The sequence below is a fragment of the Corvus brachyrhynchos genome, unplaced genomic scaffold (assembly GCF_000691975.1).
Source record: "Corvus brachyrhynchos isolate BGI_N302 unplaced genomic scaffold, ASM69197v1 scaffold83, whole genome shotgun sequence".
In the NCBI taxonomy this organism is placed as follows: Eukaryota; Metazoa; Chordata; class Aves; order Passeriformes; family Corvidae; genus Corvus; species Corvus brachyrhynchos.
In genome coordinates, this window is record NW_008238464.1 from 13,436,693 (window position 1) to 13,464,681 (window position 27,989).

At 39.8% G+C, this 27,989-nt stretch overlaps 1 protein-coding gene across 3 annotated transcripts in view; it reads right to left on the bottom strand.

The window, feature by feature from the left end:
- Positions 1-6,269: 6,269 nt before the first annotated feature.
- Positions 6,270-27,989, bottom strand: part of ARHGAP6 (Rho GTPase activating protein 6) — a 120,773-nt gene continuing 99,053 nt past the window's right edge. For all 3 annotated transcript variants that reach the window (XM_017737106.1, XM_017737108.1, XM_017737107.1), the window contains exons 7-13: positions 26,628-26,778; positions 25,265-25,413; positions 22,002-22,181; positions 17,616-17,713; positions 11,242-11,504; positions 9,134-9,214; positions 6,270-8,356 (exon numbers count right to left, since the gene is read on the bottom strand). In XM_017737106.1, the coding sequence (XP_017592595.1) occupies positions 7,650-8,356; positions 9,134-9,214; positions 11,242-11,504; positions 17,616-17,713; positions 22,002-22,181; positions 25,265-25,413; positions 26,628-26,778 (1,629 nt within the window). In that variant the 3' untranslated portion in view covers positions 6,270-7,649. The remainder of the gene's footprint in view (positions 8,357-9,133; positions 9,215-11,241; positions 11,505-17,615; positions 17,714-22,001; positions 22,182-25,264; positions 25,414-26,627; positions 26,779-27,989) is intronic.

Sequence of the window (27,989 nt, forward strand, 5' to 3'; positions counted from 1 at the left end):
AGCTGTAATTTCATGAGAAGTTTGAATAGGGAGAGATGGAAGCGATGAGGACTTTTGCTCCAAATGGAAAAGGAAAAGACCTCAGATCCTAGAGATGCTCCCAGAGATAGTTCTAGAGATAAAGATGATGAGGACCCTTTTTCTCCCAGGGAAGGGGAGGGCCTCTATTCTTAGAGATGAAATGCTCCCAGATATGGGTGAAAAGAACTTTTGTTTCTGAACGGCTCAACCTTAAAATTGTACCCCAGTAGCTCAAGATTGGACCCTCGAAAGCAGTTGTGGGAAAAGCTGCAAGTCGTGGGAAGGGACTCTCACATGATGCAAGCAGAGAACCAACCCGGGCGGCTGTCTTGTTGTGATAATGTCTCCATAGCATGAGCAAGAGAGACTCCTCTTCCTAAATGGACTGAACAAGGTTATTATGGAAGTGGTAAACAGACTGAACATCTCAAGGGTTGTCTTTTTACATTGCCAGTGGGAGAAGGGAGGAAAGGTGGGGGGAGGAGAAGTGTTCTGAAGGTGTGGTATGGTTTATTTTTTTTCTTCTTTTCTTTTTCCGTATTTTAGGTCTGTTAATAAACTTCTTTACATTCTTTCAAGTTTTGTGCCTGATTTGCTTTTCTCCTAATTCTTATCTCACAGAAGGTAAACAGTAATGAGTATTTTGGACCAAACCACTACACTTGTCTGTCAGTGGCAGACATGGGAAAACAGCATTCACTTTGCATTGCAAACATTCTCTGTCTCCTTCTTTCTTTATATTTTTAATTAGCTTTTTTGTTCCTTTGACAGGGGAGCCTCCCAGCTCCCCAGGTCCTACCACTTGCTTGCCACTGTCAGAGTTAGCAATAGGTTCCTCCAAAATAACAGCCCCAGTGGGATGAAGCTGCTACTCCAGAGCTCTCTTTTTTCTTTCAATTTTACTCCTTTTTTCACAGACTGAGAAGTGGCTCATAATACTGGAACCAGGGCTTTTTGTGGGTTTTTAAGGAATATTTCAGAAGAGCCTTCTTGCAACTCTGAGGTCTTTCAGGGCTCCAGCTCTCCCTGCATCAGGCATAAGGCCACAACTACACAATGTCAATACCACCCTGGGCAAAAGTGCAGCTGGCAACCTTTAGCTGCTGCTGGGAGCTACAGAAATAGCCTGTGGGTGAAAGGAAGAGTTTGTTCAGCATTTCACCCTTTTAAACCTTTTTTTTGGGAGAAAAGCCAGATGCTGCTTCCATATTCAATACTCCATCTCCCCAAAGTGATCATATGATTCTTGTCCTTGAGTGAATGGTGTGTTTTTACTTCAGTAACCCTGCTTGGCAGGTTATCATGTGAATTTGTTATTTTCTGCATGATAAGTGCTTTTCAGTCTGATCCTCTTTCTTTCTTTCCTTCTTTCTTCCTTTCTTTTTCTTTCCTTCTTTTCTCTTTTCTTTTCTCTTTTCTCTTTTCTTTTCTTTTCTCTTCTCTTCTTTTCTTTTCTTTTCTTTTCTTTTCTTTTCTTTTCTCTTTTCTTGTCTTTTCTTGTCTTTTCTTTTCTTTTCTCTTTTTTCTTTTCCTTTCCTTCTCTCCTTCTCTTTCTCTCTCTCCTTCTCTCTTTCTCTCCTTTCTCTCTCTTTCTTTCACTCTCTCTCTTTCTTTTTTCATTCTCTCTTTCCTTTATTTTTGAATGGTGTCTCTAATTCACCTCTGTGAAGTTGAAGATAGTAATCATGGTTCAGGTGGTCTTTTCTCATAATGATTTAAGAGTTTCTATACTCTAAAGGATGCCTTGGTTGGTCAGTGCTCCTTTCTCAAAGCAGAAAAAATTTGGATTTCTATCAAGATGATGCAATTAAATCTTCCTTCCTAACCAGGGAGGCAAAGCACTGGAGCAGGGAGCCATCTATCAGTGATTCCCAGTTGGAAGCTGGGGTTTCTGTGTCCATAACCTGGCTGGTCTGGGCAGAGGTGGTTCAGCTTGGCAGAGTTCCATCTGGCCAGAGCTGGGGATGACCCTGACTGCAAAGAGCACCTCGTCTGCTGAGCATAGAGAGCCGGGCTGGGGTCAGTACCTTGCCCAGTGCCTGCGTGGCCCTGGGCACATCTGTGCTCCCCCTTCTCTCCTCATTCTTGTGAGGGCACAAGGCCCCATGGCTGAACACTCATCTGCTGCCCAGACTCAATCCCTCCTGGAGAGCAGCGTCCAGTGCCCCCAGCACCTGCACAAGAAAGAGAAAGGGGCTGCTCGTTGTTTGGTAGGATGGGGCAAGATATTTTGTGATCTTTTTCCCATATTGGATTTTTTTTTTTTTTTGCACACCAGAGGCAGATGATTTTTTTTCCCCAGGCTTGTTTTAATTTTTTTTTTTTTTAATTAATGCCCATAGCTATGGTTGGAAGTAGACAAAGGGAAATGGAACAGAGAGAAACCAGCAAAAGGAAATGGTGATTGAAATGTCTATTCATGTCCCCTTTGTTCAAAAGAGACACTTAAAAGTTATTCTCTTTTATTTAAAAGTCTGAATAATCATTAGAAGAGTGTCCAGAGACTGGGGCTGAAGTCCTCAGACAGAGACTGTGACAACCACCCAGCTGGAGATACTGCTCTCACCTGCACACACTTTCACCCCTCCCAACTGCAATTTAAGAGAGAAATTTCTTTCTCTTTCCTTCTCACTCCAGTGGCAAAGACATTTACTTTCTCAGAAGAAGAAGAAAGAGGATTAACACCTATCTTTCAAAAGGAAGATTTTATCTGCCTGTTTCCATTTGCCAGTGCCACTTGGGAATCAATACGAGCCCCCTCCCTGCTATATATATAAAATGCCCAAATTAGATTGCTTTCATAAATCCTATATTCATTTTTTAAGTCACTGAAAAAATTAATTAAATCACAGTCCTGTTCATGAACACTTTCACATCACCTGGAAACAGAGCTTTTAGTGAATAAAGAAATCCAACTTAAACCAACCAGTCAAACAACAACAAAAAAAGTGAAATTCCAGACAGTGTCTCTCCCTCACTTTGCAAAGAGCCTGGATTTCTCACTGAGCTGACTGTGCTATCTCCCCAGGCCCCCAGGAGCACCACTGACTCTGCCAGCCCCACTAGTCCCAGGTTCACCTAGGAACCCAGGGAACCACACAACAATGTTGAGGCCCCTGGAAAAGCTTCGCTTTTCCTAGGAGCTAGAAACCTGTGTCGATCATTCACCATCCATTTTCTGTTTTACTAGACCCTCAGAGTGGGATTCATTCCACCAAACTTGGAGGGCTACCATATTTGGGCAACTTATTTAGGCTCCCTTTATACAGCAGGGGAAAGAAAAAATAGGCCCTTCCAGTGACCAGCCCTCAAAAGGGACTGTCTTTCAAAGACACATGTAGGCTGTATCAAGGTGGCACAGAAATACCCATCTCTTTCCACTGAATAAAAAGGGAGCCTGTGAGTAACTTTTCCAGATGGAGATACCATCTTTTGGGGTGCTTTGCACTTCAGAAAAAAAATCAAATTAATGCTATTCTCAGAGACAGTGCATTTTATGCATGCCTGGAATAGCTCTGTGGTCTCTGCAGCACTGTCTGGCTGCAGATACTTTCCCCTATAGCAACTGTAGCACAGCAGTGCTTTGCAGTTCCCAGTGATGATGTAAAAGGACTTACTGATGTCAAAATACTCTTTAATTCAACTGAGAACCATTTCCACTGCTTTGCAGCTCTGTGAAGTTAAGTATTGCACAATGGAGCCACTATTTTCTTTTTTTTTAATTAATGCAAAAATGAAGCTCAGACATCCTGTGTTTCCCAGAGGAGAAAGAAGTCCCTGATCATCTGCCAGACAGCAATGCAAGGCAAATTGATGCTCCAGAAAGGCTGGAATTGAGATTTCTGACTTCAACCGATGCCTGTGAAACAACAAAACCAGTAAAAAACCAGAAAACACCTCCCTCCCCTTCCCATACAGACACAAATTCCAGTCCACTGACCCATAATTTCAACAGCAGAGAAGTTCTGAGTGGCATTAATCTATGCCACGGTGGCAGCCTGGGCTCACAATGTAGACAGCAGAGTGCTTGAGATTTCATGTACCCAAGGCAGCAGCTGGACTGGCTCAGGTTTGTAGCTCAGAGCCACTCTCCAGTGCCTGGCTGGGCTTGTGCCTGCAGGTTGAAGCAGCAGGCCCTGAGGTTGCTCAAGCACCTCACAGGGCTCACTGGAGCGCCTGACAGAGGAGGAGCCAGTCCCACCCTCCTCCTCTCCCCATCTCTGACCCTATCCCTCCTCCTCCCCTGTGCCCACCACTTGTGAGAGCCACTAAGCCACCTGAATTTTGTGTGTTCCTTGCTCAGGACAAGTTTCAGCCAAATCAAAAAGCCCTGGAATTCCTCCCACCCACTGCATGAGCTGGTCTAAGGGATGGGAGAGGAAGCTGAGGAAGAGGGACAAGGTGCAACAGACCCTTCAGAAGAGGAGCATGGTCTTAGAATGCACAACTCAACATTGCAACCACATCTTGTTTCAAAACATGGCAGCAATAGTAATCTTTGAAGTAGTATTTTAAAGTCTGTGTTTTCTTTTTCCCTTGGCTGACAGGTTCCTCACCACATCTGGCTTGTACCTAGAGATGTACTGAATCCTTGCATTTTTTTGTTTCTGCAGCAGAAGTGCAATACCTGCCCCATGGGCAACTCACAGGCAGCCTGTCCTTGGAGCACCCACATCCCATCTCTCCTGGGCTCACCTGTGAGTGCAGCACACCCTTCCTCCCAACTGGGAGACACCTCCTGAGAGAGGTAATTCAGCCCAGGAGGGGAAAGTGGCTTATTTACAATCCTAGGTATGAACCAGTGTGGTGCGATAAGAAGTGATAGGAGGGAAATTGAGTTTGCCCAGAGGCCTCAAGGCCTCCAGAGGAGGCCTTCTCTATCACACTCTTCATTAAAACACAGGCCCGTTACCCCATTGCTGAGATAGGAATCCTCCTCCCAAGGGAAACAGAGAAAAAGCTTTGATACACTCACACTAGGGACTTTCCCTGTAAAATGAGTTTTATGGCTATACAAGAGCATGTGTATCATAAGAAGAAAACCATTGCAGAGATCTAAAATGGGATATCCCACACAGATCTATCACCCAACATAAAACTAGAAACAAGCTTTCAGGGCTACCTTTCTTGTGAAATGTTAAAAAAAAAAAAAAGACAAAAAAATTATGTCACCGATTTCAGCCTGGAAAGACGTACAACTGAAAATTACATTCTTAACCTGCTCGGGATAATTCTGCTTTGCCCTGTTAAAATGAAAATGACAGAAATAATGTAATCTTGCCAAGTATTAATTTATTGGAATTTATTATGTATCTCTTTTCTTCCACACAACAATCTATTGAAATGTGTGCACGCAAGGCTGTCCTCCAGCAGTGGTCTTGTCTTTTGTCTTTTGTCTTGTCTTTTGTTTTCATCTTTTGTTGCATAAACTCTATGGAGATGGTCACACACAGATATATATAAATACATACAGGGAGAGGGAGTGGCAAAAGGCAATCTCTTCATGAGGCTGAGTAATCCTCAGACATCTTTCACTAAAAAGGTGCAGGTGCTCCTATATTTAGAAAGGGGTTTAAAATACAGGAGATGGACATCTAGTGAATATAGTATCTTCTGCAGCAAGATTTACACTATGACTGGTTTTGAGGACTACTTGGGAGCTAATCCCCTGTAGCAAACCTCTATCAAGCCTAGCATAATACTGAGACAAGATCAGACAGGGAAGATTGTTTATAAGAGCTCATTTTTGTCTTTCCTTACATTCCACAATCATTTTAATTTGGGGTGGACTGCCAGTTTTTTGGGAATAAATAGACACAGAGCTACTGCAACAAGGGACACACACTAACCTTTTCCTATCGAGTCTCATATCATGATAGTATTTAGAAAAGCCTTGCAACTACCAGAAGAGAATGATATTTATTGTGCATAAAAAGAGCTAAACAGTCAAAGGCCAAATCCTGCCCCTTTCTACTTGGCTTGGTGCTTTTATCTAATAACTTTACTTGGAAAATGGAGATACGATGAGAAATGGAGATATGAGGGGAAGGACTCCTTATATACATGATGGATTTTAAACCTCAAACTAAAGTAAAACCTTGAATCTTGTATACTTAACTTGCATTTGAAGGTGATCCTTAAGCTCCTATGCCTTTTAGATGTTTTTGACAGAGACACTCAAGAATGTAATAAAAACACATCAATATCCCGTAAACCTTACTTCAAAAAAAAAAGGAGCAAAAAATATGCTCGTTGTTTTACTTATCTTTTTATTCCATCATTATGGCACAAGATAGAACTTAAAGACAACATCACTGAATAAGTCTTCAACTTCATTAAAATTAAGACTAATATGTTTTATAAAATTCTTCTGATATGATACACTTTCCCTTATGGAGCGCTACGAAGGAATTTCTCTGGAACGCTGCAGTACATTGCCACCCGCTGCCCACAAACGGCTCTGCAATTGAAAAAAATGTATAAAACAGCAACATTGAACACAACACAACATACAGCTACTGAGGAAGTGTGACTGACCCAGACTTTGGCACAATATTTATAGAAACGAAGTTGTGAGCTTTTCTAAATGTCATGTTCTTTTCTGAAGCTCTGCTTGACTCCCTTTCATGTGTCTGTCTGCAGTTTTTTCCTTTCTCTTATCTTTCTTAATGCTGGAGCTTTGTTATTTCAAAGGAAAAGCCATATTCTTTCTCAGTGTTACGCATCCCAATTTATTAGGTTTGGTTTTCTAAAATTTGGATTCCAGTTTATTGTTTTAAAGCAATACATAAAATCATACATTTATAAATATATATATTATATCCTGCATATATAACATTGGTTTTCCTTTAGAATGGGAGGGCAGACTTTGCACTACATACTTGGTTGGTTTAGGCACAACGTTGTTCTTAGTTGATTCTCTGAGCTGCTTCCTACCTGAATCTAAAAAAATACTTTTACAATCTGGTATCAAATTTTAAAGTTTTTGCAAACATATGTGTAAGAAAAAAATATTTTGTATTTTCCCCTCTAAGCTCACTACTACCCTTATAAAATATATGGCTTTTCATGTTCCACTCTTTAGTGTTTTTCAACAGGCAGTGAAAAGAAGTACAACTTTCCCCTTTAACAGCTTTTTTTTTATATATATAAGCACAGAAACCAGCTTGTGCACTTTCTATAGAATTCCAATGCGTATCACGGTAATGTAAGTGCAGTGATTTTTTAAAAAAGCAGTCATGATTGATTGACATCTGTATATGAAAACATAACATGATTATCATACAATACTCATTACAGAATATACAATCATCAAAACTGCAGATATATAAATACATTTTTTAGCAACATCAAAGCAACAGTTTTATCTTATACACAGCATATGCATACAGAGTTATTACACTGAAGTTTTCACCTTTTTTCTCAAAAGTTTGCTGAAAAACAGGAACATACCGTATTTGTAAATTAACTGCTTGACAGTGCTGTTAAGAAATTAAAGTGAACAAAGTTTTAAAAAAGTATATGCAATTCAGTTGATATAAAACAAACAAGCCCTCCCTGTTTTCCAATGTCACCATTTTCCTATGAGACAGAGGCATGGGTATGAGTGGCAGCTCCACAGAGTCAGATCATACAAGGGTTTCTGGGAGGGCATCAGGGTTATCGGCTGACAACAGCTCCCAAATCTGCCACCTCTCCCTTTGCCACTCGCTCCAGTCCGCCTCTGAAACACTTTTACTGTTCTGGCTATGAGGTGCCGTGGAATAGTTGTGACCTGCTTGCGTGTGCAGGGCCGGCTGCTCCTGCCTGGAGGTGGCCTGGTCAGGGGCTCTGGCTGGTGGCCCTCCAGCTGCTCTCAGCCCCAAACTTTTTTCTGGGTGTTGAAGTCTCCTCAAAGAGTGCAACGTTGAAGAAACACTTGACCGCTGTGGCAACGCAGAGCTTGTTTTTGCTGGGCCTGGGTAAGGGGGTGGTGGCCGCTCTTTCCTGTAGGAGGGCTTGGCTGTACTTTGCAAACAACCCGCATTTGAGTCGTGCTCACTGAGGTCCTCCACACTGCTTAAAGTCAAGTGCTGCTCCAACCTGGAGTGGGACAGGTCTGAACTCCTGCTGCCAACTTCCATGTGCGGGTTACTGCACACCCGAGACGCCACGGGCTGGAGCTGACACTCGGGAATGGCAGCTGTTGTCTGGCTCCTCCGCATGACCTGCCTGCCACTGTCCAGGTCCGAGGAGCTGCCCTGCCACCGAGGGGAATACATGGCGAGGTTCCCCTGGGAAAGAGAGCACTGTCCGGGGCGCAGCAAGCTGCTTTCATAAATGTTCCCATAAGAACCTAGGGGTAGAGTCAGGAACACAACATGAGTCTGCAGAACCAGTCATGTGGCATTTAACAAGCTACTGCTTTTCCTTTGTATCCCACTGTAGAAGAGGGATGGGGGCTGAGACAGGCTGAGAAAGTTGGGGCTGCTCAGCCTGGAGAAGAGGAGATTGCATGGAGACCTCATAGCACCTTTCAGTATCTGAAGGGAGCTGACAGGGAAGCCAGAGAGAGACTCTTCATCAGGAACCATAGTGATAGGACAATGAGTAATGGGTGCAAATTGAAAGAGGGGAAATTTAGGTTAGATATGGGGAAGAAATTTTTACTGTGAAGGTGGTTAAACACTGGAACAGGTTGCTCATGGAGGCTGGGGATGCCTTGACCCTGGTAGTGTTCAAGGTCAGGTTGAATAAGGCCTTGAGCAACCCAGTTTAGCGGGATGTATCCCTGCCCAAGGGAGGGGGGTTAGGACTAGATGATCTTTAAGGTCTCTTCCAACCCTTATCACTCTATGGTTCTATGATTCTATGAATTTTAGAAGAATTTAAAACTTTCCTTGAAGCAAATTTAAAATTACTTTTTAAATTACATTTGTAGTTTGAAATGTTGCTGCTCTCTGTATTCCACTGAATACGGTGTGCTCCTCTGCATTCTACTTAAGAGTCATCTTTTAAAAGTCCAACTCTGGACAATGTGAATTCTCCTACCAATTTCACTGTGATTTCTTAAAAACAAGAAATTGCTTCTGTCTTTGCTAGATTTGGGCTTTAAAATTGAGAAATTACTGACCTGTGATTGCTGGATCTTTGCAGCCACTTTTCAGCGTTGAATGCCAAGTGCCCCAGATATCAAAATGATCTTCAGAAACATCTAAACAGCAGTAAGAGCAGGGAAAAGATGACGAATTGATCCTCTTAAAGATATTATTTAGAAATACACAAATAGAAAGGTAAAACCTTATGTAAAGTACCAGAGTCATTAACATCCACTAGCACCTTCAGCGTGCACCTAACATGAGCATCTCACATGTGAGCCCCACCTGGTGTACTATGTACAGTTCTGGTGACCCCAACCTAAGGACATGGAAATGCTGGACAAAACCCAGAGGAGAGCTATGAACCTGGTAAGAGGACCAGAGCACCTTGTCTACAAATACAGGCTGAGAAGATTGGGGCTGTTCAGCCTGGAGAAGAGAAAGTTGTGTGGAGACCTCACAACAGCCTTCCAGAATCTGAAGGAGGCTGATAGGGAAGTCAACAAGGGACTCTTTATCAGGAACCGTAGTCATAGTACAATGAATAATGGGTGAAAATTAAAAGAGGGGAAATTCAGATTAGATATTATGAAGAAATTTTTTACTGTAAGGGTGGTGAGGCACTGGAACAGGTTGCCCAAGGAGGCTGTAGATGCCCCAGCCCTGGCAGTGTTCAAGGCCAGGTTGGATAAGGCCTTGAGCAATCTGATCTAATGGGAGGTGTCCCTGCCAATGGCAGGGGGGTTGGGACTGATGATCTTTAGGGTCCATTCCAACCCCTTGACATTCTATGATTCTATGTATTTGTTCACAGCTACAAGTTTCAAGATCAGATCCCGCAATGGATTCAGAGAGCTCTGTTATGGGCAGGGTGCCTGAGTTTGCTGAGTCCTTAAGTCCTCTGCCTTACTGAAGTCAGAGAATTTGCACAAAACCAGGAGGATTTGGTCCACAAAAGGTAGTTTCTGTCAAAGCTCCCTCAGGCAGCCCCAGCCCCAGGAGTCACTGTAAAGCATGCTCTATCAACCCAAGGATGCTGCTGGTTTTACCCAGAAGTGCAGCCACAGAACAAAGATTAAATGAAATGCTGGATTATAAACAGTTTCATGCCTTTTTCTGATTCCCCTAGTCAGCAGAGGAATTTCCTAATTTTTCATGGTCCAGTATCTTTGTGATGCATATTAAAGTCCAAAAGATGGTTAATAGGATAAAACTTCATGTAATTTCCTGTTCATAAGTTAACAGAAATCTGACCAAATTCTTAAATGTTTTCAGAGATTTAGATATTGAATACAGAAGATAAATTCCAATTGGCATTTACTAAGCATATAATTGAGATATTAGTCTAGATCCCATTAATTCCAAAGGGAATTAAGTGCCTAGGCAGTACATCTGAAATTAAATGGTTTTAAAAATACCACCAGTTATGTGCATCCCAAGGCATTGAAAGTTCTTAAAGTTTGGCTCACTAAGTATGAATTTCATGGATGACAATTTTTTTATATATATATTTTTAACAGGAAAAGCATCTTGAAGTGCTGGTGAGCTATTCATTTAAACCATAGTTCTTTACCAAAGAAATCACTCAGGTATGCACTCCCCAGGTAGCTAGGTGAATTAAGGATCTCTGCACTAGTACTGCTCAGTGTGTAACTGGTTGCAGATGTAAAGCTGTGCAGCTCAGCTATGTTTTCCAGTGAGAGGGTGTTGACATCATTCTTTACAACTGGATAAAGTTTGTGGCCTGAAATCTGAAAATCCCAGCTTTTTCCAAAGCCTGGACCATAAACCTGCAGGTATTACAGACCCATGAATCAGGACTAGACTTTGCCATGCTGTCACAGAGAGGCTGAAAAACTGGACATACATAGTTCTGTTTTCCTAAATAATATCTCCAAGTTTTGAGAAGTGCCATAGCAAGAGCATCCCTGACAGCTGGTAGAGCTAATGAGGAGGGCTGAGCACAGATCCTTTGGGCTCAATACAAAAAAAAGGATATTGGTCTGTCATTTTTTTATAAGGTTATTTACACTATTGCTCCTCAAATCCTAGTAGCTGATAATACAAATCCGGCAGTTTTCAATTATTTCAGGAATCTCCATCAGTCACTGAGGAGGAGGAGCACAAGCAGGATGCACTATACCTTTTCCAGCCTGTGATGCAGAAGAATTCTCCTTTGGCTTAGTTTGCAAGTGTCCAACCAGTGTGTACTGCTCAGGTACCTTGTACAGCTTATCTGGGCTGCGGGCAACTTCTTCTTGCATTGCCACCAGCGAGCGCTCAGACAGCACTGGGGAGTTGTTGTCGTAAGGGGAGACATCACCACTGGAAGCTTTGTTGGAGTCTGTGGAAGAATGTCTTTCTCCTGTGGAGTAGGAACCTTCTGACCGCAGCATCTCAGGGCTCCTGAGAAATTTTGATAAACAAACTACTGTTAATAAAAAAATGCTACATGGGCACAGTTACAGGTGCAGTTTGACATCAAGGCCAGGTTGGATGGGGCTCTGAACCACCTGGTCTGGTGGAAGGTGTTCGTGCCCATGGCAGGGGGGTTTGGAACTAGATTACTTTTAAGTGCCCATGGGGGGGTTTGGAACTAGATTACTTTTAAGGTCTCTTCCAACCCAACCATTCCTGTGATTCTATGATCATACACATAAAATCAAATATGGAAGAATGGTCACAGCTGCTGAAATGAAAACACTTCAGGAACAGTTACTGAGGTGGATTTTACATAAGCAAAACTTTTGCCATGAAGTGGCCAGCAGAGGCCACTCAAAATCAAAAGATGTTGCTGTCAAGAAAGAAAACAAGAAAAAACCCACAGAACCATACAGTACACCACAGAAACTAAGCAGTGAATCAATTCCTTATGTTACCTTGACAATTTAGCTTGTGGCAACAATAAAGCTGAAGGCATGATAGGGAAGATTAGTTTGATGCTAAGCAGTATGCTAAAATAAATTTCTGTATTCTGAAGTTTTACATAGAGAAATGAAGCACTCGGCTCGCCTTTCACATTATGAGAATGATCCTCTTCTAGAGACATAAGAAGGTAAATATTCTTACAGGGGACAAACACATGTATTTACTGTACTTATGACTGGGGCAACAAACAACTGGTTCTGCTGATACCTTTTACAACTTCTTTTACCCTTTCACCTTCACACCCCCACCAACATGAACTGCCTTTAATTTTGCCAAGAAAAGGCAAACGCAACTCCCACCAAAGGACAGACAAGGCTCAGAGAGACAACTCATTTTTGAAATGTGCTGGGAACATTGACTGAGATTTCTTGAACTGTCACAGTTTACAGTGCAGGCTGTGAGTCACTGAATATCACAAAGAATATGCAGAACTACTCTGTAAACAAAAAACTTTCTTCTCCTGTTGTTCCTCCCTAACTTGTATTTCTAGTACTCATTTTTCACTTCTCTGCACCTTTGTTTCGTAGAGCTTATCTTTTGCGTCACTTGAGTCAAACAGTTCTTTCAGTGACTTCTCATTAATATCTGTTCTAATTGACTGTGAAACAACAGAGGCTCATTCCTGTAAATGTCTGAAAATGGTCAGCCCTCTTCAGAGTCAAATCCAAAGACAGCTTGAACTTAGTGAGCAGCCGAAACTCATTTCTTGCTATGGAACAGTAACGCTGTTTCCAGACAAATCAAATAAAACTGAAGAAAGAAAATAAAGATAATACACAGCTAGCCACAGCACAGTAAATATTAGTACAGAAATAATGACAAAATTTAACATCACTTCAAGTTGTTGTTTTTTCCCCAGCTGATTTATGTATCACATCCCAAAAAATAAAATACATACAGCTGACAGCATGATTTTTATGTTATTCAATATTCCTATTTTTTTTTCAGTATGAAAGCAACCATACAGTGTTGGGAATTAATTAAATAATGTTACTTCTCAGTAACTCTCAGTGACAAAACCATCGCTGGACTTTAACTGAGACAAACTCAAAAAACAGAGCTGCCATTTGGCAAAGTTGCTATGTCCCAGGCCTCCCAGTGCAGCATGGTAATGCTGGGGAGTCATTAAAAAAAAAGCCTCAATTATGTAACTTCTCATTTAAACTTCTTATCTGAAGATGAGTCCAATGTAAATTAATCTATAAACAGACACACACTGAAGAATTATAGTCTTTTAAATATGTATAATTCTATCACAAACCTTTTTTCTCTTTTTTTGCCACTTGCTTCTTTCTGTCTGTCCTCCTAAGTCCTAAAACCCCTTGTGCAGTGATATGAGATTCGAGCAATGTCTTGGGATTTTCAGAAGAACTAGAAAGACCTCGTAGAAAAGGGGAGAAATGCTGGTATCTGCAGGTGTCCTAAGACCACATGTCTTTGTTTCCAGCTTTCTACACTGAATGTCGTCTAAGCCTCACCTGCCAGCATACAGACAAACTTATCACTAATGGTAACACCAGTAAGGTTTATTGCAGGTAAATCTTTGCAGCATCAAAACCTAACTGTGCTGCACATGGCAAAGACAGCACTTAGCCATGGCAAGGTAACACAAGGAATAAGGGAAATGGAAATGGAGATGAAAGAATGTGGGAACATAAGCTTGAGCTTTGTGAAACACTGATTTCATGTCTTACCTTGAATGATCTGTTATAGTCTACCTCTTCTCATGACAGAGCTCCTGCTAAAAATTTACCTGAATGGAAACTTTCAAGTCTTTGGAGAGATTCAAACATTCAAGTTTCTAAACTGATTTACAGTTTCTGTTGGTAAGTCCATACTATTTTTTATATCTATAATATCACTTTCAAATTTGTTTTGGTAAAATAGCTTTAAAAATCAAAGGAATTGCTGTGGACCCTGTCGATCTTATTACAAGAAACCACCAAAATGGATTGAATACTTAAAAGCCAGAAATTGAACTCATACATTCGCAGCTTTACTATGCTCTTCACGACCAAAATAAAACACAATTTGCAAGAAGACTTTGGTTTGCTTCTCTGCAAACAAAGAACGAATTCTCACAAACTCCTTAAAACGAAAGTTTTGCATCTGTTTGCTTTACTGTTTGAGTTCATTAGCAAACCAATATTTACTACAATTCAAAATTCTGCTTTCCTTGGACAGTGAGATTCTCTATCCACTGACTGGGGAAAAACTAAATTGGAAGCAAACATAAATACTGTGCAAGATACTCACTCCTCTTTATGCAGTATATGAGGAAGGGCAGATTATGGTCCCCACGAAGAATAATCGATGATTACGTGCAATTAAGTGTGAGGAATGGGAAGGCAAGTAACGTATTTTCCAGGAGTTATGAACTATGTTAAGGAAAAGATTTTAGAAATGGCTAAGTACAAATGGAAAGATCTGAAAGCAGCAGAAGGAACCTATGCCACTTGAACTTAAAAATACAATTTCAGATTCCAAAACAACAGGCATCTTTCTATAAATTGGTGTTGTCCACCAGGGTCCACTTGCATGGGTGAACTGGAAATGTGTTAATAATTGCTTCTACTGAGGATATTCCTACTTTTCTACTAGCATCAAGGTTATGAAAACAGGAAATCCCTTTCTGTTGCTGGCAGAAACCCTCTTCTGTTATAACTTAAAGCTTCTGAGTGGGAAAACAATTACACCTTCAAGAGGCAAATCATACAGAGTGTGATGGTTTGGCAGCACACAGTAGTAATTTCCACACAGATCTGAGTAACACAGGTGCTAACAACAAACCAGATTACTGGGATTATGATGTGGTTGCTACTGTAACAGGGTAGAGGATTCAATGTTTCGAGGAGCTTTAAAAACTGCATTTACACATATTGTATGACTTACTGTATGGCTTCATCTTTGTGCCACAGGTCAGATGGATTAAAACTCATTATCATAATCCAAAAACACCTAAAAATTCTGTAACTTTGAAACTTATTTACTCTAAAAGGACTACTAACCATGATAAGCAATAAATAATCATAAGAAATAGATTTTATTTTTTGTTAGTTTAAAGATGCTTCATCTTACAGCTGTAAACCCAAATTCCATTGTCATCAAGCCAACATACAAAAGTTGGGAAGTCACCCATGAAAGCACACTTCACAATTGCTGCCATTTGTAATTAGTGCTTTACCATGAACAACTTCCATAAATTCCCTGACACACTGTTCACAATGCTCAGCTCTTAAGAGAATTGAAAGATGAGGAAAGATGATTCCTCTGGGGAGGAAAAGAGATTGTGTTTTCTCTGTTAGATCAGAGCCAAGAAAGCATTTATAGTGACAGCAAGAGCAGAAATGTGAGGGCAATTGCAGAACAGGACCTTCAAAGCAATTAATGTGACATTAAAGTCTTGAAGTTGATTCTATACTCTATGCAGTCAGCTAGCTCTTCTGGTGAAGATTGTCTCAAGAATATGTAAAGTTTTTTGTTCCACAGATCCACATTTGTATCTTGAGTATGTGACCAGGCAATTTCCAAGAGCAATAAGGATGTATTTTGGAGGCTCATTTTTATGAAATCAAGACAAACATCTCCTTGTTGTCTGCTGTATCACATTTCTTATAGGAAAAATAAGCAACAAATTTGTAGCCTCAAAATTGAGATTATGTTCTGAAATACATTAATCTCTTAAGAGCATCACACTCCTAGCAGTAACACTAAGCAACATTCCCTCTAATTGCCTGGAATATCTTAACCAAGAAGTTGCAACCACAGTGAAAACATATCTCATTAACATTAAATCACTTACATGACAGCAGAGTAGAAAAAGAATGACAGTAAGTTTTTCCTATCTCAGTGATATTTCATCTGCCCATTACTGACAACACAATAAATTAGTACTAGTGTAGCTATATGCTCCTATTTGGCTTCAGAACCTTTCCTTACAAAATGCCTTTTGTCAGTTGTGACCAGCTTTCCACAAAAGATGCATTTTCTCCCGTAGGTGTGCACGCTGGCTAAAAGTAAGGAAGTTCAAGGAGAAGTCAATAAAGGAGACAGGATCTAACAATAACCTGTTACATCCACAATGATTTGTGACTAACTTATGCAGAATTGGTATGTGTACTCACAGGTGAGATACAATTTGATGTCTTTTTATTATATAGACAGTGAAATCCAGCATGAAGGTTTTTGTTAGCTTGAGTTAGAAATAATATGATCATTCCAAACTCAGGACTGAAAGGAAGAAGTGTCTACACACTACCTTATATCATGTGATTTGTAGCGTCTGTCCTAACTGTAGTCTTGGCTTCTGGCAAATGGGAAACAAGTCTAAAAGACAGCTCATGTACCTCTAACTATCCGGCACTTACTGTGATCTAAATATACACATGGTTACTTGTCAGTCAGACAAACTAGCTAAAATTATTTCACACAGAGAAAATTACCCCAAATCAGATGATCTGTGATAATTTGCTACTATGTGTTATCTGTTCACGTGGTTAAATTAGCAAACTAATAAAATCCTTTACAACACAATATATTCTGCATACATTTTTGTTTCCAAATTTTATCATTAAAGAAAGCGTTTTCCTCAAGGTGTTTGTTACACTATTTCTTCTATAGCTCTTTCTTTAAAGCCAGGCACACTATTACATTACCTCCAATTATACAATGTTAAAGAGGGAGAGAAAAAAAATCATAGCTAACTGACTGTACAAATTCAATTTTAATTATATTCTGAATGCACTAGGCACTTTTCACAAACACAGGAAGACAAAGTCCAATATATCCCAGAGAGTTTAGAGTCTAGAAACCCCCTTAAAAATTATTTAAAGCAAGTCTGTTAAATTTTGTAATTTTTGGGTCTGACATATTGGGATTCACTAGAATGAAGACAATGACTGTGTGGTTCCATGAGAAAGCCAGGAATCCTTTTAATCTGAATGTACAAACTCATAGCATTAAGGCACGAGGGTGCAGGCATATATACACCATACACAAGGTCAGAATATGTTATGTATTTTAACTGCTATAGTGACCAGTGTGATTTTTTTCCTCTTCAGATCTTTCACAAAGCATACAATTAAATAATATCCGAAGTCTCCACAGAGCTGTTGTTGTGGCAGTTGGCTTGTTCACCATGTCCTATGTGTACAGGATAGGAGAAGAATGACAGAGTGGTCAAGCGGCTCACTGCGACGGTGTTAAGGCACTGTAGGGTGTGTTTCAAGGATAGTGGAATACATGCCTCCTGTTACTGAAGACTACGATAAACCCAAGACATGAACCAGCAGATCACTAAAATACTTCCTGTCAGATAATAGTGCACTGAATATTTTTATGTACATGTCATTCTGTTCTCTGCAGCAGAACACAATCTTTCCTCTGAATCAGGGAAACAAGTTTTGTCTTTAGAAAATGCTGTACAAGAGTCATAATTTCTTTGGCAGAGTCTGTGTAATAGGGAGGATATTTCTACTCCACTGTAGACAGTGCAGAAGAGCTGGGGAAAACTAGAACCTTTTGAACACTTCCAGTGGGAGATAGAAATTCCCAGCAGAAAAAGGGATGATGAAAAAACAGATTACTCACGATGACTGGGAAGCTTTCCTCCTCAGCAAATAGTCTACAACATCTGGGTCAGTCTCTAATAAGCTAATAAGCACTTCATTCTGTAAATCAGGGGAAACCTATGAAGACATAAAAAAATACTTAGTTGGAGGTTAATATCCTTTCACGTACATTAATTTAGGTACCATGTTTAATCTAAATGACCAAGTGCATTTTCAGAGAGTATATAAAATATTCAGAGGCTTTCACTTAAAAGAGAAATTTCATGTAACAACAGATGAAGTAGGACTAAAGATCACTTTGTACAATGTTAGATGCTGATTACTGTTGAATAACCAGTTGGTATCCAGTTGGTTACTATATCTGGAAATAACAGTGGGATTACTTATGTACCACAATCTCAAAAGCTCCAGTTTAAGGTCCTCACTTTACATCCCCCCTTCAAAGATCTGAGGACATTTACAAATCTCCCTCTCTGGCTCTCCAGCCACTGACCAACAGGCTCAGTCAGAATTTGTGTCACCTTCTTTGGAGCTTGGCCTTCTTACTTGCTAACTTTCTCTTTGCACTCTGTAGGGGGATGAACCTTCAAAACCCTTGATAGCTTCAGATGCTGCAGGATACAGCAACATCTCCTGGGCAGGTAGCAGAAACGGCACCCCAAAACCTGCACGAGTAAACTTTGTGCTTCCAACTGCACTTTACATGAGTCTTATCAATCCTCAAGTGAGTTTGTCTGCTTTGTCTGCGTTACAGTCGAACATTCAACTCAAACTTTCAACTCAAACTTCAAAACACTGAAACAGATGAAAACATCCAAGAAACTTGAACAGCCCAGGTTCACTCATGACAGACAGAACTCGATGCAAGACAGTCTCAGCAAGGGGTCATCAGCTGGGAAATATATGTTACTGGATGCAATGTCAGAGCCTGAATCTCTTGACTTTCAAGTCCCACTTCATGGACCATTTGTTCCCCCTGACATTTCCTGGGAAATAGGAATAGAATTACTAACACATTCCCCAGAGGAATATCTCATTTTGGGAGGTATTTAGGGAGTCAAGTTACATAAAAGGCATATTTCTTAAAATAAGGAAGTAATTAGAAAATAAATGAAGATATGCATCATTTAATTCAAACTGACCCAAAATCTCTATGAAAAACTTGTGTAACCACCTACTCATTTTTCAAAAATTGTATTCAGTCTCTGAACTGGAAAAATATCTTACTGATGGTCACTGATATACTAGTCTTTAAACAAAATTTTTTATAGGACTGTATTTTTGGAAACCTGGTGTGCTGTAACTTGTCCATTCAGACAGCCTTTCTATACACTAGAAGAAACTCCAGATAAAGTTTGATGGTAAAACAGAATCCACACATTTTTGTCTGTAACTTACTACTCAGTTTTATATCAAGTAACTTGTAAGAAACTACTGAGAGAACTTTGTCAGAAAAACAAAAACACATCTTGCCCTATTTAAAAAAAAGATAAATCAGTCCTTCATTCCATCAAAACAAGTCTGAAAAAGTTCCACCACAAGTTCAGTTCAACAGAAAGCTTCTATGAAACCCAAACTTAACAGTTCTATTGAGTAATAGGACTTTTACCTGAATGAGTCTGAAAGTAGATTTGTACTGATGGTCTCCTTGCTAGCTATCTACTGGGTTTGGGGCTTCCTCCTGTGCAGCAATTTTCTTCAGTTTAGTTCAGTAACTTGGCAAGTGTAGAAATGATATGCATGTAATTGTAAACTTACAGAGAACTACAATATTGGTATCTCAGGAAGATGTCACTGTAACGATTACTGAATTAAGTGTTTCACTGGTAATCACGCCTGAGTTGATGGATGAGAACTTGAAATTTGGGACAGAAGGGAAGCCAAGGCACTGCTGAAATAACAGCTCTAGAGGACAAAGAAGGACATATCAGAGGGCTCCAGGGTTGTCAGGACTGCAGTAGAGTACCAGATATTCTGAGATCTTGGGGTTGGGTGCCATATGAGAGTCATGGCTGTTGAGACAGAAGGATGGAGGGACCCTTGAAGTGTCTCCTTTGTGCTGTCCCTTGCCACTGATTTGGCACAGAAAGACAGCACGTGGGAAGGCCACAGTAGCCTCTAACAGTAAAAATATGAATTTTCATATACTCTGTAGCACTTCTTTGCAGCAGGATTGGATTTGGGCACTAGGAGATGAAAACCATGACCAAGCTGCTGCTCTCCATCTTTCATGACAAGACAAAGCCAGCAAGATGAAGGGTGGTTGAGCTGTGCCTCCTTGCATTCAGGCAAAAACCAGTCCTGTATACATCCCCATAAAACATTTTAATGCATCCCTAAGACTCGCTGAAATGGGCAAGATTTGGATATGAAAATGATTATCATCACTGACATCAATGAAGCATGGTCAGATTCCATCTTCTATAAGAAATCCACTTTTGCATGTTACTGATGTTAACAATAGTTACTTACTAAAAATGGTGCTCAATATCCTGGGTTGTTCTGACAAACAGAATCCCTCTGACCCACCAATATGTAAGAATCATTCCAATATTGTCGTCTGGGTACCCTACCACATCCTGGTTTCCAAAGGTTTGGTTCAAAAATGTTGATCCAGTTTCAGTGCTGAAACCAATCAGTTTTATAACCTTCCCATATATAAAAATTACAGAAAGAAAAAAAAAACCCAACACAAAAGCAGCTGAGAATCAATACACTATGTTATAGCTATAGCTGAATGCTTAAGTCCAGATGATCTTTTTTTAGTAGCATAAATGTCAAGTATAAACAGTAAAAGCTACTCTGAAAACAGAAGAGAGTTTTTTTTTTCCCACACTTTGTTTAATCTTCAGATGAAAGTGCAGGCACTGAAGAGATGAAGGAATACATCCATCAGAATTAAAAGAGCCCAGATGCAGGTTAGTCTAACCTTAGGCCCATCCTCTCCACACTGAAAATCAGAATGCGTGCCTTAAGTATTATGTTCTGAGATGTGTCTGTGCTGTGAGAAGTTCTTAAAGAGAAACAACAATAAGAACGCTTCAAGTACTGCAAGTATTCTTATTCAAGTATTATCTTAAACTTGATAGTGCCATCCACACTCTGGGCCAGCAGACCTTCACCCAAGAGTGCAGTTCTGTCCTACTCTTTTCCTGGAATGAAAAATAGCACCTAGCATTTTCCCAAACTGTGAAAAGCATTAAAAAAAAAATCCAAAAAAGAAAATGATTGCAAGTGTCTCACTGGTAGAAGAGTAAAAATAAAAGCCAAGAAAACCACAAAGAAGATTATCTGAGGCTAAGACATCTGAGGCAGGGCTTATGACTGCTTTCTCATGCTCTCTCTTTCAACTCCCTGTTGAAATCTGATAGACATCTTCCATTTACAGTACTATGTGGCCGTCAGCCCACAGTTCAGGCTCATCCATCTTCTTCCAGCAAGGTCTCCAGCACTCAGCTTTGCTGAAGCACTGAAGGTTTCCAGAGTGCTCTTTCTGCTTTGGGAACTTACCTCCTCAGTGTAACCTACAGTGCTGCTTAGCCCACAAAGACCAAAGCTTTTTCCACTTTTTCAAGACTACTGGTTTTGTTACAATGTGTATTTTTAGCAAAATAAAGACAGAATAGTGCCCACCACTAGATCTGACTGGCCTCTGCTACCCTAGAGCAGGGCTCTCCCAGACACAAATCACACTGAGCTGACCTGCAATTTTGTACACAAAAAGAACATAAAGCCACAGACTGAACTTCTTGGATAACTGCTAGGCATGAGGAATGTGATCTAACTAAGCTGTATCTTAAGTGAACAGCATGTCCTAGTCCATGGCCATCAGCCTTCTTATGAAGAACTTCCTTGCTTCAGTGAAAGACTTGAAGGGAACTCAGGAACTACATAGATTTATGTTTTATTCCTTTTACCCAACTAACAAATGAGAAAGCTTTGTCCTTCCTTTCCTTTCCATCCAACCAACAAATAAATATTGGTTAAGGAAGGCAATTCCTTAAATTAAATCCCCTTAAAAGGATCTCTTAAACCCTGCAGAAAAATTGTCTTCCTGACTTCCAAAACTGAGATGTGAAAGAGCATTTTCAGTTTTGTCCATGCATTGCTCAGTATACAACTGAATAGCCAACCCCATCATTTCCACAGACAATCTTTTAAACAATATACCCTTACCTATATAGAAATCATTCCAAGCAAGATGTAAGTACACTTTTTTAATATTTTTACTTACTGCAAATCATCCTCCTTGCTGGAAGACTACTCTTTTTAACCAATAATTATTGATCCTAATTTAATGCAGCTTCTATAGTTTATTCCATCCCCTTCTACTTTAATATCAACCAGGTATTTTCCCATTTATCTTACAAATGCATACAAACAATATGGAAAAATATCCACCCACCATGAAAAGGGCTTCATAGTTTTCAATCATCTTTTGCACAACAGCTATGATAGCAGTACTCTCTTCAGCTCGGGCTGAGCTCTGAACTGAGAATTCTTTGTCTGTAGATTTCTGCTTGTGCAACAAGTTAGGGCCAAAGATGGTGGCCAGGTTAAGCGATGTCATTTTGTTCCCAGTAATCTAGAGAAGAGAATATAAATGAGGTGTGGTCTCACAGGGCCTAATGTATACAGATATGTATATGGACGCATCTACACACACTCGCACCCCTACACACCCACACAATAACACACACACTCTCTCCCCTGATTTGGTAGATGCTTGATTGATCAAAACCAAAACCTCGCACTTGTCAATCAAAAATCAACAACTTTTAGAAACACCTTGTTTTGAACATCTCTGCAACAAGCACTGTAGGTTTTCTGGATATATTTTCAAGTGGATTAGAGGAGTAGAAGGTGGAAGTGGTTTTGGCCCTTAATTCCCTGGAAGCTCAACAGTGGCATACTCCTGAATGCAGAGAAACCTCCCTCCTACTTCACCATCTCAGCACATTACTGTATCCTAGGATCAAATACTGAAAACTCCTGGCTTTCTTAAGCAGCAGTCATGATCTGAAACATACACAGTGACACTTTTCCATATTTAAACTGTTTAAATAATTAAGGAGCAGGCTCATTGTTTTTATTAGTATTTTCCTGTATTTCTAGAACATGCCAAATGTCTACTTGTTAGGTGCCCTTTTTTAGTTTGTTGGGTTTTTTACCTTTTTTCCTGCTTTTATAAACCTGTGCTCAAGGAAGCAACAGTAACCTGAATTTTGAGGAAGTAAAAGGCTAGGAACACATACTAGACTAGACAGGAATTACCTGAAAAATATGTCATATACATTATTACATCAAAGATTTCATTGTCATATTTGTGATTAGACTATTATTTTCCCCTTCTATTCCTTCAACAAAGTAAAAAGAAGAGGTCATTTGAACTAATAATTTTTAAAAAGGACATAAATAGGGACCAAAAAGAGGTAATAAAACCAGAATTTCAAGAAATGAGTTGTACAAAACAGATGTTTTCAAAGTAGTATTTTTAAAATATTTTTGTAGCTGGTCATTCGCCGAATACTCTAGTCAAACTTAAAAGTGCACTGACTGCATCTGGTTTATTTTTGAAAGAGCTTAACTAGACTGCCCAGAAATGCCAGTAAAAAGCTTGTCTTTTTATTGGTAGGAGCACTGCGTAATGTTGGAAAGACATCTGTACGAAGTAGGTGCACAGGCAGTCACAGCAAACATGTTGGCTCTTTGTTTAGAGACTCACCCCAGCACGACTGTGAGAACAGCACACTCCCTTATGTGCACAGCCCTGAGCACCCAGCTCAGGTGACCTGCTTTTTAAACTCTGTCCAAGTTTTGAGCCACCACGGATGCACAGGCACACGTGTGCTGGGGCAGCCTCTGGCTGTGTCCAGATCTGCATGTACAGACTGTTTGTACAGTGAGCCTTTTCTTAAGGGCAGCCTCAGGGCATCCTTAAAAAATGTTGTAAACATTTCCACTGAAATTAACTGAATGAGTAATAAAGGTAGTCATCCATCTCCATCTTCATGAGAAAAGGGCTGTTGAAAGAAATCAAGAACAGGGCCTGTATGCCAAAGCTTGGCTGTTTTCCTTCCAGTGATAGCAAACAGTCTGATAAAATACTTTTGCTTGCCCTGTATGCCTTTATTCACTTAATTATTCATAAATAGCTTTAAAAATTGTGAGCAGAATACTGTATTATCTATAAAAGGTATCCAGTTGCACATAATATTCCTGATGCTTACAGAACTGTCAAGACAGCTTACATAAATTTGCCTTGCCAAAATACCTGTGGCAAAGCTGATGTACAACTGCTGAGCCAAATCAACTCTGTTAAGCAGCATCCCCTAGCCCTGCAATAAGATCCTCCTGGGTACATTCCTGAACCAACAGAGAATTCTTTGCAGGACCAGAGGGACCATGACCTTAGCTGGCTTATACGTGTTTTTAAGCACAGTAAAACTGTTACAGGCTGCTCTTTCTAAATGCTTTCCATCACAGTGATAGAGTTTTTTATCAAGTCCTTGCTGAGAACAAAAATAATAGTATTTAAAGTGGATTTAAAAGTCAAATAGGCCTTGAAGTCACATACAATACTGGAAGTTAGGACCAGTAAAGATAGAATAACTGGAAATCAGGACTTGAGGCAGAAATTTGAAAAAACTATGTTTCAAAGTGCCAGTTGTTAAAATTGGACAACTGCAAAAGGCATCCAGATTTGACAAAACCAGCAGGATTTTCCATCTGGAAGACAAAATTCTCTAGGAGTTTCCAAAGAGTCTCAGAAGTAACATCAGAAGCAGTCTCTGCTGCAGTTCAGAGGAGTGAGAAGTCCTTCCATGGACAAAGCAGTGCAATTTGGTCAAGCAGTGACAGACCATACCCATTTTATTCAGTTAACAGAGTAGCCCCCTTTACACAGCAGCCTACTCTAGTTCAAGCACTTCCCTGGCAGGAAATGGGAAACCTGGATTTTCAGGTCTTCCCCAGCATGAATGGGCACAGGTGCAGATATGAGAATGCTCAGGGCTAGAGCTCAGCCCCACAGCTGCGGGCATTCTTGTCTCTGTGGGGTGAGTGCACACCAAACTCTCCAGCCCAGACCGCAACAGTTAAGGCGGCCAAAAAGAAAAGAGGCAAAGATGAACCCTGACTCCAGCTAGTGATGAGGTCTGTCAGTTGCAAGGATACAGCTGGAGTTCCTGTCCTCTGTTTTTTATTTTTCACTACCCAGTGCACACAAGGAAGCTAAGAGAACAAAGAAGCGAACTGCTACGTCCAAAGGTCATATAAAAAAGCAACAACAGAGAGTGAAAAGAAAACGAAAAAGCATATTCTTGCATGCTGACCTTTTCTGAGTACTTTTTCCATAGAATATAATAGGATAAAACAAGGCAGTGGGGGAAGGATGGATGACATTAGATGTTCTTAACAGCAAGGTTGGTACACTGTGAATCTCCCAAAGGAAGTGGTAGATGCTTTACTGATTAGGTCATACAAAAATTAAAACTTTCATAGCCCTAAGAACATAGTAAACAACTAAATGGTAGAAGTGCAGGCTAATAGATAGTCTCTCCTATTGTTCAGGGGTATGCCACCACTGTGTACGTTCCAAGGCTTTAAAGGTCTCTTTTCAGACCACAAATTAAGTAAAGTCAAAGGACACAAGTGACCAGGACTTACCTCTTGGCCATCCTTGTCTTTGGTGTCTTCTGCATGGCCAGCTACTGTGGAGAGGAACTGCAGCAGCCGGTGAAGGGTATCGCAGTTACAAGGAGGTAGGAGATAAATGAGAAGCTGTAAGGTGCTTAGCTGTTCATCAGGCTCTAATACTAAGAGGGGAAAAAATATGTTCTAAGAAAATCACTCCAACTAACCTAAAAGCAGAATAAATATACGGTTCCCATCCCAAAGGAAGGTATTGGAATAGCTTTGTTTAAGAATCATTTTCCTTACAATGTCAGAAGAAAAAGAGAAAACTTCAAGGAAACATCAGAAGTATAACTACTACTGTTACGGGATTTTTGCCTTAGTTGGTCAACATTTTGCTCACAAGTTCATAGGATCTTTTCTCATCCTATAAGTGAGTAAAATCCCTATTTTATACTCCATCAGTGTTTCTGGACTCAAATATTCTGCTTATTTTTCTACTTACTCCATTCATTTAGGTATAGCTACTGGTATGTAGAGTAGCTGGCAAGCATTTCAGGTTTATGCTTCAGACATTTTAAATCAGTTTTCTTAAAATTTTTCATCTTGCAGAGGTACTGGGAGACTGGAAAAGCAACACCTTTATACCCAGAGGTATAAAGGTCATTCTGCAACCACCACCACTTGAACCATCTAGCATCTAAATGGTAGCCAGTGACAAAAGTGGGACAGAGGCAGGATCTCAGACATGAGGGCTAGAAAGCATCTGAAGAACACATACCAGGCAGCTGCTTAAGCTTGAAAGGTTCAACTTTATTTTTTCCCAAATCTCTGAGAGTCTGGACTTGGGTCTTAAGCAACACAATTGGGAGTACTTAATATCACGGCTTTAAGGACCATTAACTATGAAAAAACTTGAATTTTTGAAGCCAGGCTGGAACTTTGGTCCATGGACAGATCTAAAAATTTTAAGATACGAGCACGCGAATGGCAGTCTGTAAGCTGGTACTGCTGGATCAATGACAAGGTCAGGTTTTAACAGACAACATGAATTCCATCCTTACAAATGCAAAAATATGTATAGTTAGTGAAATCTTTCTTGTTCTAGTTTTCTGGATTATACTTATACAGTATAAAAACCAAGAAGAGACCTCAGTAAATGTATACTAAAAAATAAACTATATTATTTATATTATACATATATTATATTTTTTATATATATACTATTGTATATTAGAATATACTATATTCTTTATAGTGTACTATACAAATACTTGGAGCAAATCAAGGCTAGAGCATTAAAGGAACAAAATAAAAGAAGGCTATTAGTAGAGATGAAAGAATTTAAACAAATTAGCTTTTCAAAATTGATAAATCAAGATGCTGTAAAGCTCACAGAGAGTGTTGATGAAAGGTGTATAAAGTTCTCTGGTAAGAAGTGGGTCAGGCATGTCACGCAGAAATTCCTTTAACAAGGCAGCAACATCATGAATGCTGTGCTCTTCATCTAATACAACATCTATGCCTCGGTCAAACTCTTCACGTAACTGAAAAAGATCACGAGAGAAAACCACAGTCACTTATTGTCCCAATTAATACATCCCAACACAGAAAATCTTTTAAGGAGTAAACTTACTCATTTTCACTTTCAAGATTGAGCATGACTAGTCTTTGGTAAGGTCAAAGATGTAATTCATGTCTAACTGCTGCTTATTCCATGATACAAAACGTTTGTACCAGATTGTAATAAAATACAATTTTTTTCCCAACTAATGTATGACACTCTTGTATGAAAACATGTATCCAAGTATAATTTTTGCAGAAATGCAAGATTCATAACAAAAGCAGAAACCAGACAGAATAAGGAAAACTACAAGACAGGCTCTTATACCACCTTACTGCATTATCCCTGGAACAAGAAAGACTAAAATTGCATGTTGTAACATTTATGATTTTGTACAAAAATATTATTAATAAGATCATGTTAATATCTACCAAATTCACACTTCTCTTGTCATTCAGATAGGCAGCAAGCACACAGCTTCACTAAGACTTCACAGCTTTCCTACAACACACTTTGTTCTGCCTTCCTAATTTAGTTGCACTCATTAAGTGATCATCATTATGGAGTTCACAAACTAATACCATTACAAGGTATTGCTGGGGTTTTTTTCCCCCACCTTGGTCCTCAGCCAACTTCTGTATAATTCAAAGGCATCACACTTCCCAAAGGCAGAAGAAAACCCTCTCCCAAATCCAAGATACTTTATGAAAAGATAAAAGCCTGCCCTTCTGGACAGATTTTCCAGCATCAAGAGCAGAATACTTTCCTCAAGCTGACAGCTTCACCTTTTACTCTCTTTTCATTTTGAAAACAGTCAAGACGTTTTAAACCTATTTCCTAGAAAAAATTTGTACCTTTGCTAACATTATGAGGTATCACGATATCACACTTAATCTTCTCACAGAGTGATTACAGCTAAATCTTATAGACAAGGAAATCTGAGGTATCAGGTTTATTCACCAGGAATATTACAAACACACCAGAGAGGAAAGAAGCTAAGTCAAAAGCAAACTATATACCTGTGGTAGTTTGTGGCAAATCTTCATCACATGCAAATCTATCCTCAGTGTGTTCAGTGTGCAAATCCTGCGTTTTCAGCTGAGATGTTCTTTCATAATGAGTGTGAAAGGTATTCACTAAAAACCACAGCCTCCATTCTCATTTATTAAGATTACTTTTAACATTATTGGTATC